The sequence below is a fragment of the Scyliorhinus torazame genome, chromosome 3, assembly GCF_047496885.1.
Source record: "Scyliorhinus torazame isolate Kashiwa2021f chromosome 3, sScyTor2.1, whole genome shotgun sequence".
Classification (NCBI taxonomy): Eukaryota; Metazoa; Chordata; class Chondrichthyes; order Carcharhiniformes; family Scyliorhinidae; genus Scyliorhinus; species Scyliorhinus torazame.
In genome coordinates, this window is record NC_092709.1 from 336,569,730 (window position 1) to 336,583,811 (window position 14,082).

General features: G+C 47.2%; 1 protein-coding gene across 5 annotated transcripts in view; it reads left to right on the top strand.

Moving 5' to 3' along the window:
* Positions 1-14,082, top strand: part of LOC140409304 (transcription factor COE3-like) — a 782,491-nt gene that overhangs the window by 23,499 nt on the left and 744,910 nt on the right. For all 5 annotated transcript variants that reach the window (XM_072497690.1, XM_072497693.1, XM_072497694.1 and 2 more), the window contains exon 5: positions 3,624-3,697. In XM_072497690.1, coding sequence (XP_072353791.1) covers positions 3,624-3,697 — 74 coding nt within the window. The remainder of the gene's footprint in view (positions 1-3,623; positions 3,698-14,082) is intronic.

The following is a 14,082-nucleotide window of genomic DNA, read 5'->3' on the forward strand; positions in this document are numbered from 1 at the left end:
CCTGGTGCTCTGAGGCAGCAGTGCTAACCACTGTGCCACCGTGACGCCCCAGGTGTGATTGAGAAAAGGCTCTGGGCCTCTGTCCAAACGTCTCTTTTCGCCATTTCCAGCCTGTGCCCCCTTTGTCACACCATCATGATATAGAAATGCAAGTTGTTGCCAAGATGTGGAGTTGGGGCATCAGGTTACTCCTTTCTCTACTGCTTACAAGCTCATGTGCTCCTATGGGACATTAAAAGTCCTCGGTCCATTTAGTCAATCAACAGGGTTTCTGTTAAACCGCAGATTGACATGCTCTCCCCCCTCATCCACCAATTTACCTTGTTTATGTCTCTCTTGAACGTGGATATCAGTTCGCGCCCTTCTGATGTACCACATTGCGGAGGAAACGGAGCTATATATTTGATGTAGTCCCTGCACGCAATTCAAAACATGTCAGACATAAAGTATTCTCTTTCTCCTTTTAATTGTGAATCTCTTCATGGAACCGTAGAAGGAAGTGATTCGGCCTGCCATGACTGGGCTGGTTATTTGAGAGAGCTATACAATGATCCCTCCCCACCTCGCCCCACCACCGGCTCTTTCCCCATGCCCCTGTAATTCAAGTATCTCCAGTCATATCAAACCTGAAGGCAATCAGTACAGTTCACAACGTCACACCTAAAGTTTGCCTCTTTTAGCCAGAAATATAAGGTGGAGGAATACGTGTCGAGAACTCGATATACAGAGAATTAGGTATAATTAGGCAGGGACAGGGATAGATTTATCTCGATAGATAGGCTTTGATATATTTAGGTGGGGTGATAGATATGGAGAGATGAATGGAGGTATAAATAAACATTTATAAATCGACTGATAACTGCATGGATAGATACAGTTAGATAAATATCTAGTGATGCAACGGATAACAGAGGGATGGAGAGATAAGTAGAAACATAGATAGAGAAGGTAAATAGGTAGATAGATAGATAAATTGATAGATGGATAGATAGATAGGTAGATAGGTAGATGGACAGGCAGCTAACTAGTCAAACCAGAGAGATAGGTAAAATAAATGTGCTAAGATATAAATGGAGGGTTAGCTGAACAGATAGGAACACATTGATAAATGAATGAAAGACAGGAACATGCTTAGATTAATGAATGATGGGAATACAGATAGATGGATCAATAGCACATGCAGAGAGAAGTGGTGTATAAAGGATCGATAAGATGTAAAATCTCCATCCTGTGACAGATATCGTTTAGCCGCTGTGTGCTTTCAGTGATCCAGGTCCTGGAGGCAAGAAGCCATATTTCTTCATAAGCCAAGTGCCATTGCATGTGTATAATCCTAATAGTTTTCAATTTGCTCTTAACTCCACCAATTCATTCCTTCATTTCAATCCATCTGTTTTAATACAGCCGAGGGCACCTGACAGGCTCAGTCTTGTACCACAAAGCTCTGCAGTTTAGACATGACTCAGGGGCTAATGAGAAACGCAAGCGTCCGCACGAGTGTGCAAACATGCCAGATCCTCTGAGGTGCTGAGTCTTATCGGCCCTGCTCCAGGTTTCACAGAACCCGCTCATCTCAACGAGAGAACGGTGCTGTGGACACTGTGGTCCGACTCAGGACCCTGAGTGTCGGGGTGCGGAGTTCAGCCAGAGTTCCTCCTCTCAATCACTGGATTTAGGAATTCCAGCTGACCTCCCACGACCGCCCCCCCCCCCCCCCCCCCCCCCCCCCCCCCCCCCCCCCCGCCTCCCCCCAGCCCAGCAATGTTGAATGGAGTCCACACTGGTTAAGATTACTCCACTCGGCCCAAAAGGGAAATCTTCTGGATCGGCATGGCTCAGCACCACAATGCACTAACTAGCAAGAAAAAAGCTTGTATTTATATCGCGCCTTTCTCAATGTCAGGATACCCCAAAGCATAGTTAAGTACGTTTGAAGTGAAGTCACTGTTGTAATGTAGGAAATGCGGTTGCCAATTTGTGGTCAGCACGATCCAACCGACAGTAAAAGGGATAATGACCAGATTATCATAGATTATCATAGAATCTACAGTGCAGAAGGAGGCCATTCGGCCCATCGAGTCTGCATCGGCTCTTGGAAAGAGAACCCTACCCAAGGTCCACGCCTCCACCTAATCCCCATAACCCCACCCAACACTAAGGGCAATTTTGGACACTAAGAGCAATTTATCATGGCCAATCCACCTAACCTGCACATCTTTGGACTGTGGGAGGAAACCGGAGCACCCGGAGGAAACCCACACACGCAAGGGGAGGATGTGCAGACTCCGCACAGACAGTGATCCAAGCCGGAATCGAACCTGGGACCCTGGAGCTGTGAAGCAATTGTGCTATCCACAATGCTACCGTGCTGCTGTTCGCTTTTGTGATATACTTTGAAGGATACATTTTGGTTCAGACAATGGAGAGGGGGGGGGGTGGAGTTTGGGGAGGTAACCTCCTCCGCTCTCCTTCGGAATAGTGCCATGAGGTCTTATACGTCCGCTTGTAATGAAAAATGAAAATTGCTTATTGTCACAGGTAGGCTTCAAATTAAGTTACTGTGAAAAGTCCCTGGTTGCCACATTCCAGCACCTGTTCGGGGAGGCTGGAATGGGAATTGAACCATGCTGCTGGCCTACCTTGGTCTGCTTTAAAAGCCAGCTATTTAGCTCTATGCTAAACCAGTCCCTTAGAAAGTAGGTGAGGCCCCAGTTGATGTCTTATCTGCAGGGTGGCACATCAGAAAGTGCTGCGCTCCCCCAGTACTCCACTGGGAGCTTCAAAGAACAAATAACAAAGAGCAAAGAACAATACAGCACAGGAACAGGCCCTTCGGCCCTCCAAGCCTGTACTGGTCATGATACCAACCTTGGCCGAACCCTCAGCACTTCCTAGTGCCCTATCCCTCTATACCCATCCTGTCCATGTATTTGTCGAGATGCCTTTTGAATGCCGCTAATATATCTGCTTCCACAATCCCCCTGACAACGCGTTCCAGGCACTCACGACCCTCTGCTTAAAAAAATTGTCTCGCACATCTCCTCTGAACTTTGCCTCACGGACCTTAAACCCATGCCTCCTGGTGACTGACCCCTCCACCCTGGTAAAGAGTACCTGCCCATCTACTCTATCCGTGCCCCTCATAATCTTGTAAACCTCTATCAGGTAACCCCTCAATCTCCGTCTAATGAAAGCATTCCGAGTCCATTCAGCCTCTCCGCATAGCTAACACCCTCCAGACCAGGCAACATCCTGGTAAACCTCCTCTGCACCCTCTCCAAAGCTTCCACATCCTTCTGGTCGTGTGGCAACCAGAATTGTGTGCAATATTCCAAGTGCGGCCTTACCAAGGTTCTATACAACTGTAGCATGACTTGCCAGTTTTTATACTCGATGCCCCGTCCAATGAAGGCAAGCATTCCGTATGCTTTCTTGACTATTTTGTCCACTTGTGTTGCCACCTTCAAAGATCTCTCTGACTTTCTATATTCTAAAGAATTATGCCATTTACAGTATATTTTCCCTCTATATTAGACCGACCAAAATGCATTACCTCACATTTGTCACCCCTGGCAGATGGATCAAAAGTTGTTTTAACCAGTTATTTTTCTCTCGCATTTCAGGCAATCATTTACGAAGGGCAGGATAAGAACCCAGAAATGTGCCGGGTGCTCCTCACTCACGAAATCATGTGCAGGTGCGTGAACTAAGTACTGTTTTTGCCTTGGAACCAGTGAAGAGCCACAGAAGGAAGTCAGGTGCATGCCTATCACCTTGGAGGCTAAGAGACTCGCGGGTGGCTATTGCCGTGACAGGTGACTTTGGGGCACCTGGAGAGGGCGACGGTGAGGAAGTGGAGAGGCAGAGCTGAGGCCTGGGCACAGAGGGATGGGCCATTTTGGTGGAAATGGACAAACAGCAATGTGAGAGGGTTGTGAGAATTGTCTGATTTAAATGCATAGCTGTCAACAAACTCTTCCTCGTCGCCACTCTTTCGTAAAAGAAAGTCAAATAATGTCAAGGGTTACTGCCGGGATTTACATACCACAGATCAAAACAAATTTGATAGTTTGACCAATTTATTAGAGCTCTTTGCAGATGTAACAGGCAGGGCCTATAAAATGGAACCAGTATTTGTAGAATATGTAGATTTTCAAAAGACATTCAATGAGGGGAAACATAAAAGTTTACAGCACGAGATAAAATATCACGGTGTTGGTGTTAACACGGATAGAGGATTGGCTGGCAGGAAACAGTGAGTCAAGGTAAATAGATCATTCTCAGGTTGGTAAAGTGGAGAGACACAGGGATCGTTTTTTAAAAATTCATTCACGGGATGTGGGTATCGCTGGCTGGGCCAGCATTTGGTGCCCATCCTGAACTGGAGTGGCTCGCTGGGCTGTTTCAGAGGACCTTTAAGAGTCAACCACATTGCTTGTGGGTCTGGAGTCACCTGTAGGCCAGACCAGGTAAGGACGGCAGATTTCCTTCCCGAAAGGACATAAGTGAACCAGGTGGGCTTTGGTGACAATCGACAATGGTTTCATGGTCATCATTTAAAAAAACATTTTTTTTTAGAGTACCCAATTATTTTTTTCCAATTAATTTAACGTGGCCAATCCATCTACCCTGCACATCTTTGGGTTGTGGGGGTGAAACCCACGCAGACACGGGGAGAATGTGCAAACTCCACACAGACAGTGACCCGGGGCCGGGATCGAACCCGGGTCCTCGGCGCCGTGAGGCACTGTGCCGCCCTATCATTAGACTTTTAATTCTAGATTATTTTTTCATGAATTCAGACTGCAACATCTGCAGTACCTGGGTCTCTGCATCACTGGTGTTTGTTATGACACCCTGGGCAAGTAGACTGCCAATTGCAGCCCCACATGTCCCTGAGACACAACACAAATGAATTAACCATTCTTATAAAAATACTCGAAGTCTTTGACTGTTGGATGCCCAGTAATTACAGTCACCACGTTTGTAAGTTTAAACACAATTAGTGTTTATTTATAACAAGAACTATAATGGACTATGCAGCAAATACAACTGGTTAACTATTAACTAATTCCTAACTCCCCACTTTAACTTGCTCACCATCCTCTACACACACACAAGACAGACAAGCACAGAGGGGTGGAAAGGGGTAAAAATAATAAGCAAGAGGAAAAAGAGTCTTTGTTTGAGATGATGGTTTTTAGCACAGCTTCCTTCCAAGTAACCTTGCAAGTTAAAGTCTTTGGGTGCGATTTAACAAAAAAAAAGAGTTCCATTTTTGGCGTAAATAGCGGGATGTTTCTCGGAGACTGCAGCACCGAGACCCCACTATCAAACGGAACCTTGTTTTGTTTTGGGGACCCAGCGGAGAACGTCCCGCCAAGGCCGTTACATTAATTTCCTGCACTGATGGCCTGGACATTTCACCCCCCTCTCTTGACCCCTCACTGCAGCCTCTGGACCCTCAATGCCCCTACATACCAATTAGGGAATCCTCGAGCCCCCGTCTCACCCCACTTCATAAGGGCAGGCACCTCCGGGCTCAACCCCAGCATGGGCAACCTGGCACCCAGTATGCCAGGGTGGCACTGCCATGGTTCCTGGTTGGTAGTGCTAAGTTTCTTGGTGGCATCGGGGGTACCACCCTGCCCCAAACCTGACCACCTGGGGGCCTTTGATTGCCTGAGTGCCATTATGCATGGCCCACGTGTGCTATAAAACAGTGCTAAACGGTGCTACGGTGAGGTCGCCCAGGCACGGGCAGTCGAACCCGGGCTTTGGGATACTCCGGCGCAGACACCTTTAAGTGAAGCTAACTGCCCACTTAAATATGCAAATCTGGATCCCGCCCAGTTAGACCTTGCGAGGTGTCCCGACATCGTAAACCCCGTGAGAAGCCTGGCGAGAGATTAAACATCACCGAGTCAGGCACGACAATGCCGTACGATTGAGTCCCTTGTCCGCAGACTGTAAAGGGTCTTCTCTGTAGATTCATTCATTCAGGTTCTCGGCAACATCAGAGATAGTCACAGCCTTTCTGGAGAGAGAGTAACACGTTCTGGCCTTTGTTTGCAGCCTGTACTGGTTCTCCTGTGGACAGAATCATTCAAGCCCTCTGCAGGTTCAGAAATTCGGCACCCACAGGCTTTCTGGAGAGAAGCATGGAGAAAAGAGAGTAGGATCTTCTCTCTAATTTGCCGCAGGTTAAACTGAAACTCCTTGAGACTCCGTTGGGATAGGATCCAATCACCACCCATTACCAGGCAGAGTACGGCCTTTTGCACCCGTTCAATAAATCAAACCAAGTGCCCACCCACCTCTCTCTCTGGTGCTGACAAATCTGGAGCCTCCTGTTCAAACCACTAGGAACTCGTATTCTCTCTGGTAACTTCTGAATTCTGTTGCTTGACTTAAAAATACATATCCATTAATCATCCATGGATCAAAAACCATAACGGCAAAATAAAAGAAAGGGGAAACAAGGGCATAAGCAGGAAGGACCATACACTAGGCCACAGCGTCCCCCAATTTTTACTGGTGCCTTAACTATTTATGATCTATGTTAGCGACTTGGGTGAAGGGACAGAGTGTATCGTATCCAAATTTGCTGATGATTGTTGGCAAGATTCTAGAATCCATTGTTAAGGATGAGATTTCTAAATTCTTGGAAGTGCAGGGTCAGATTAGGACAAGTCAGCATGGATTTAGTAAGGGGAGGTTGTGCCTGACAAACCTGTTAGAGTTCTTTGAAGAGATAACAAATAGGTTAGACCAAGGAGAGCCAATGGATGTTATCTATCTTGACTTCCAAAAGGCCTTTGATAAGGTGCCTCACGGGAGACTGCTGAGTAAAATAAGGGCCCATGGTATTCGAGGCAAGGTACTAACATGGATTTACGATTGGCTGTCAGGCAGAAGGCAGAGAGTTGGGATAAAAGGTTCTTTTTCGGAATGGCAACCGGTGTCGAGTGGTGTCCCGCAGGGTTCAGTGTTGGGGCCACAGCTGTTCTCTTTATATATTAACGATCTAGATGACGGGACCGGGGGCATTCTGGCTAAGTTTGCCGATGATACAAAGATAGGTGGAGGGGCAGGTAGTATGGAGGAGGTGGGGAGGCTGCAGAAAGATTTAGACAGTTTAGGAGAGTGGTCCAAGAAATGGCTGATGAAATTCAATGTGGGCAAGTGCGAGGTCTTGCACTTTGGAAAAAAGAATAGAGGCATGGACTATTTTCTAAACGGTGACAAAATTCATAATGCTGAAGTGCAAAGGGACTTGGGAGTCCTAGTCCAGGATTCTCTAAAGGTAAACTTGCAGGTTGAGTCCGTAATTAAGAAAGCAAATGCAATGTTGTCATTCATCTCAAAAGGCTTGGAATATAAAAGCAGGGATGTACTTCTGAAGCTTTATAAAGCATTAGTTAGGCCCCATTTAGAATACTGTGAGCAATTTTGGGCCCCACACCTCAGGAAGGACATACTGGCACTGGAGCGGGTCCAGCGGAGATTCACACAGATGATCCCAGGAATGGTAGGCCTAACATACGATGAACGTCTGAGGATCCTGGGATTATATTCATTGAAGTTTAGGAGGTTGAGGGGAGATCTAATAGAAACTTACAAGATAATGAATGGCTTAGATAGGGTGGATGTAGGGAAGTTGTTTCCATTAGCAGGGGAGACTAGGACCCGGGGGCACAGCCTTAGAATAAAAGGGAGTCACTTTAGAACAGAGATGAGGAGAAATTCTGCGTTGTCGCGCGTCCTGAAGGCCGCCTTGGAGAACGCTCACCCGGAGATCAGAGGCTGAATGCCCTGGACTGCTGAAGTGTTCCCCATCTGGAAGGGAACATTCCTGCCTGGTGATTGTCGCGTGATGTCCATTCATTCATTGTCGCAGCATCTGCATGGTCTCGCCAATGTACCACCCAGACCAATGCCGGCATCTCCACATCAGGACTCAAAACGTTAGCTCTTTTCTCTCCCTACAGATGCTGCCAGACCTGCTGAGATTTTCCAGCATTTTCTCTTTCATTCCAGGACTAGGTACATTGGTAGAATTACGCTGTTTCTCACCATCTTCACTGTGAATAATTCTCTTCACACAGGGATGTTACATCTGTGGAGCATATACTGAATGTTTATTTTCAGCGCCGATTTAGGGTGGTTGAGGAAAAAGAGCTGAGGCGACACGAGGAGACGTTTCTTGACGCAGTGAATCGTTGTGACTTGAAAGTAGGGCCTAGGGAAGTTGTTTCCATTAGCAGGGGAGACTAGGACCCGGGGGCACAGCCTTAGAATAAAAGGGAGTCACTTTAGAACAGAGATGAGGAAAAATTTCTTCAGCCAGAGAGTGGTGTGTCTGTGGAATTCATTGCCACAGAGGGCGGTGGAGGCCGGGACGTTGAGTGTCTTTAAGACAGAAGTTGATAAATTCTTGACTTCTCGAGGAATTAAGGGCTATGGAGAGAGCGGGTAAATGGAGTTGAAATCAGCCATGATTGAATGGCGGAGTGGACTCGATGGGCCGAATGGCCTTACGTCCGCTCCTATGTCTTATGGTCTTATGGTCTTATGATACAAAAATAGGTAAAAAAGCAAGTTGTGGGGTGGGACGTAAAGAGTCTGCAAAGGAATATAGACAAACTAATTGATTGGGTAAACAATTTACAGATGGAGTATAAAATGGGAAAATGTGAGGTTGTCCAGTCTGAAAGGAAGAACAGAAAAGCAGAATGTTATTTAATTTTTAGAATATTAATAATAATCTTTATTGTCACAAGTAGGCTTACATTAACACTGCAATGAAGTGACTGTGAAAAGCCTCTAGTCGCCACATTCCGCCGCCTGTTCGGGTACACAGGGAGAATTCAGAATGTCCTGGAGAGAGACTTCAGAATGCTGCGGTACTGAGGGATCTGGGTGTCACTAAATGTTAATATGCAGGTTCAGAAAGTAATTAGGAAGACAAATGGACTGTTGGCCTTTATTGAAATGGGGGGAAATAGGAAAGTCTTTCCACTATTGTAGAAGCCATTGGTGAGGTCACACTTTGAGTACTGTGTACAGTGCCGGTCACCTTATTTAAGGTGGGACATTGGAGGCAGTTCAAAGAAGGTTCATTACATTGACTCCTCGGATGAAAGAGCTGTATGTTGGGCCTATTCTCATTTGGAGTTTCGAAGAGAGAGAGGTGATCTTCTTGAAAAATATAAGATTCTAAGGGGGCTTGACAGGGTAGATGCTGAGAGAATGCTTCCCCTGGTGGAGGAATCTAGAACCGGGGGCATAGTTTCAGAATAAGGGTTCTCCCATTGAAGATGGAACAGAGGAGGAATTGTTTCTCTCAGAGAGAGGGTTGTTAATCTTTCGAGTTTTCTCCTGCAGCGAGCAATGGAGGCTGGGTCATTGCATCTATTCAAGGCTGAGTTCGACAGGTTTTTGATTCACAAGGGAGTCAAAGGTTATGGGAAGTTAGCAGGAAAGTGGAGTAAAGGCCGCAATCAGATCGGCCACAATTGTATTCATTGGGTGGAAGAGGCTTGAGGAGTTACCCCTGCTGCTTACGTTGATTACAAAAGTAGGGATATTATGGTTTGGTTTGGTTGTACAGGGCATTGTTGGGACCACATATGGAGCATTGTGTACAGTTTTAGAATCTTTATTTAAGGAAGGATATAAATGTGTTAGAAGCAGTTCAGACAAGGTTTGCCAGACTACACCTGGAATGTGCAGGTTGTCCTATGGGGAAAGGTTGGAGAGATTAGGTTTGCAGTCACTAGAGTTCAGAGGAGTAAGAGATGACTTGATCGAAACCTTTCAGGTTCTGAAGGATCTTGACAGGGTGGGTGGACGGCAGACCTTTCTTCTTGTCAGAGAATCTACAACCAGGGGTCACTGGTTAAAAATCAGGGGTTGCTCATTTAAGGCAGAGACGAGGAGAAGTTTTCTTTCACTCAGAGTATCGTGAGGTCTCTGGAACTCTCTTCCTCAAAAGGCAGTGGAAGCAAAGTCTTTGAATATTTTTAAGGCAGAGCCAGATAGATTCTTGATTAACAAGGGGATGAAAGGTTATCGGGGGGAGGCAGGAATGTGGAGTTGAAGTTACAATCAGATTAGTCATTATCTTATTGAATAGTGGGGCAGGCTCGAGGGGCCGAGTGGCCTACTGCTGCTCCTAATTCGCCTGTTCTTATTAAACAGGACTGATTGAGATCTACAGGGTGGGAGGCTGTGATTTCCAGGATGAAAGGTCATTGTCTCAAGGGTGAGAGGTCATGTTCTCCAGGTTGAGAGGTCATGTCGTTTTCTTTTGGTGGGAGATCACCGCACCGCCTCTACATAATGCTGCTGTTGAAGGTTTGCCAGTTGGCAGGCCAGCTGAAAGTGCGGGTTTCTCACAATGTGACCTTCAGCAAAGCTTCCAGGAAGCTGAGAGTTTAGCCTAACTTGGAAAACATCCCAAACCTGTTAAAAGCCAGCATTAGTTTACAATGATTTTAGGCAGTGTTACAGTGTTTGTTGCAAGCCCACACCAAACCCAAGTAGGTTCAAGGTTAATCTTTTTTGTTCTTCAGTGGTGGGGGGGGGGGGGGGGGGCAGGGGGGGGGGGGGGCAGGGTGAGGGGGGCAGGGGAGGGGGGGTGGTGAAGAGTATTTCTTCCCAGCTGAGCAAGCGAAGTGCGTCATCGGTTAGTTCACTGTAATTTCACCTGTGAGTTTGCGCACAGATTATCGACAAGATGAGTCTCAACGTCACGACAATTAGCATTTACCGAGAATCAGAACATCCTGAAAATACCCAGCCGGTGAGGCAGCATCTGTGGAGAGAAACAGTTAGTTTGGCTTCGGATGACCCTTCATTTCTCCGCGGCTGCGGCCTGATTTGCTGAGCATTTTCAGCTCTTTCGGTTTTTATTTCAGATTTGCAGCCTCTGCAGTATTTTGCGTTTTCATTACTGTAGCGCCTTTTACAAAGGATTGGAATAGAGTAGAGAGGGCGAAACTGTCCCATTGGGGGAAGAATGGCAAAAGAACCAATGGTGACGCGCAGTTAAAATTGTTAGGCTTTGGAATAGACCCTGGAATAGGGTGGGGCAGCACGGTAGCACAGTGGTTAGCACAGTTGCTTCCCAGCTCCAGGATTCCAGGTTCAATTCCCGGCTTGGGTCACTGTCTGTGCGGAGTCTGCACATTCTCCCCGTGTCTGCGTGGGTTTCCTCCGGGTTCTCCGGTTTCCTCCCAAAGATGTACGGGTTAGGTGAATTGGCCAGGCTAAGTTGCCCTTAGTGTCCAAAAAGGTTAAGTGGGGTTGCTGGGTTGCAGTGTTAGGGTGGGGGTGTGGGCTTGAGTTGGGTTCTCTTTCCAAGGGTCGGTGCAGACTCGATAGCCTCCTTCTGCACTGTAAATTCTGTGAATACATTGGCTGAGAGTGTGACGGAGGCCGACTCAATCATGGATTCCAAAGGAGAATCAGATAATTATCCAGGAAGAACAAAACTAAATTGCAGGGTGACAGGAAATAGGCGTGGGAGTGAAGTCCACTTGAAGCAAACCGGAACAGATATGAAGGGCCGAATGGCCTCCTTCTGCGTTGTAACCGCTCGATGATTCAGACAACCAAAATTACACCAAGCCAAAAAAGAAGTTAGGAAAGGTGAACAAATGTTTGGCCAAAGAGATAAGCTCCAAAGGAGGGGGGGGGGTGCGAGGTTTGGGAAAGGTAATCCAGAACTGGGGCCCAGTCAGGTGTGGGCGTGGCCGCCACTGTTGGAGCAATGAGAATGGGGAATGTGCAAGAGTCCAGAGTTGGGAGGAGTGCAGAGATCTTGAAGGAGCCCACAGAGCTAGGGGAGGGGGCCAGGCAATGGAGGTATTTGAGAACAAGGATGGGGATTCAAAATTAAAGTCTTTCCATCTCCCGGTTGCAAAGAGCCAGACATGAGCGAAAATGAGTTCGGAATAGTCTGACACCAGTCCCTTTTGAGCACTAGTGCACAGCATGAAAGCTGCCCATGATTCACACTAATTGACAATCTGTTGCTTGCAGAGCAGTTGATCTGGGAAATCAGATGAACCGCATTGGTGCAATAATGGTTGCTAGTCTGAGGGCCCAGGGTTATGGCACACTGTTGGAATGGTGCACAGGGAGCTAACTATTCCTGCTGTATCTGACCTGTGCCTGGAACGGACGCTGGCCACCTGAACAGGGTTAAAGATCAGCTCATAGTCTGAAGTAAATTTGTTTGGTTACGCAAGGCTTGTTCAGCGCAGGGAGGCTGGTGAAGGAGCAGTTTGTCACACCAGTGCAACATCACATTGCGATTATACAGAGCATCACTGACGTCGTAAAACATCCCAAGATGCTTCACGGAAACGTGAAGAAACCAAAATTGCCACTCAGCCATTCAAGAAGATATTAGGGCGGGTGGTTTGATCCAAGAAGTAAGTTTGAAGGAGCCTCTTCAAGAGGGGAAGAGAGGGAGAAATTTAGGGATGGAATTCCCAAGCTTAGGATCTTGTCAGCTGAAAGCACAACCATCAATGATTGAGAGAAGAAAATTAGCAATGGACGAGAGACTGAAATTGGAGGGGCGCAGAGATCTCGGGGAGTTGTCAGGCTGGTGGTGGCTGGAGGTGGTTACAGAGATATAGAGGGGTGGTGGTGGGGGTGGGGGGGGGTGGTGCAGGGGGGATTTGAGAACAAGGATGAGCATTTTAAATTTAAATTTAAGATTTAAGATCAGAACCATTGCAGGGTCAGCGAATGCGGTGGGGTGATAGACGAAGAGGACTCTGCGAGTTAGGATAATGGGAGTGGGGCAGTGTTATTCTGAGCGTGCGCTCATTTCTTTCTAAAGTTAACCGGTCATCCATTTAATCGCGTTTCGGAGTGAGGGACGTAGGCACAGGAAAGAAAATGCATTTGCGCTTTTGTAACAACTCCAGCCTCAGGCAAGGTCGACAATGTTGTGAGGGATGTTCTTGCATGCCACAAGGGCAGACAAAGGAAAGACGAGCTGTCTTACAGATACGTCTTTAAACCGAGGCTCTGCCTGACTCTCAGAATAATGAAGCGATCCCGTGGCACTGTTTTGAAGAAGAGCAGAAGGATTATCTCCAGTTTCCTGATGCATATTTATCCCTCAACCAAGATCATTAACCGGATCGCTCTTACGTTGCTATTTCTGGGATTTTGCTATGCCCAGCTGGCCGCCCCATTTTGGCTGTGGCAGCAGTGAGTGCACTCCATTGCCTGTGAAGAACCTTGAATACCCTCTGATTGTTAAAGGCTCTCCATACCCGTGGGCGCGGTAGCACAGTGGTTAGCACAGTTGCTTCACAGCTCCAGGGTCCCAGGTTCGATTCCCGGCTTGGGTCACTGTCTGTGCGGAGTCTGCACGTTCTCCCCGTGTGTGCGTGGGTTTCCTCCGGGTGCTCCGGTTTCCTCCCACAGTCCAAAGACGTGCAGATTAGGTGGATTGGCCGTGCTAAATTGCCCTTAGTGCCCAAAAAGGTTGTGGGGTTACTGGGTTACGAGGATAGGGTGGAGGTGTGGGCTTGGGTAGGGTGCTGTTTCCAAGGGCCGGTGCAGACTCGATGAGCCGAATGGCCTCTTTCTGCACTGTAAATTCTGTGATACAAAGGAATTGCATGCAAATATACACTAGTGTTGCAATCGTGGTATTTAGGCTTTAGCTTCTAGTATTACCTATCTTTTGGTGAACTGTAGGCTCTCCGATCCACAGGTGTCAATCTGACAGGAACTACTGGGAACTGCAGTATAATATTCTTTTAAATCTGGGGGGAATTCAGTGGCCTCTTTCTCGTCTCAGGCACAGACCTATATTTAACAATCCGTACCGCAATGTGCAAAGGAGGACAGCGCGAGTTCGAAAATGAAGCCCCAATTCAGCAAAGGGCTTAGACAGAACAAAATTAATTTTTAAAAATCTGGCTCTCAACAGCAAGTGAAAACGGGCCGTCCAATGAAGCCGTCCGACCGTAAATCCCTTTGAGCAGGTCCCGTCACGCACGACACCAAGGCCAAGTGAACACACTCTCCCCTCCCCCCCCATCTTTA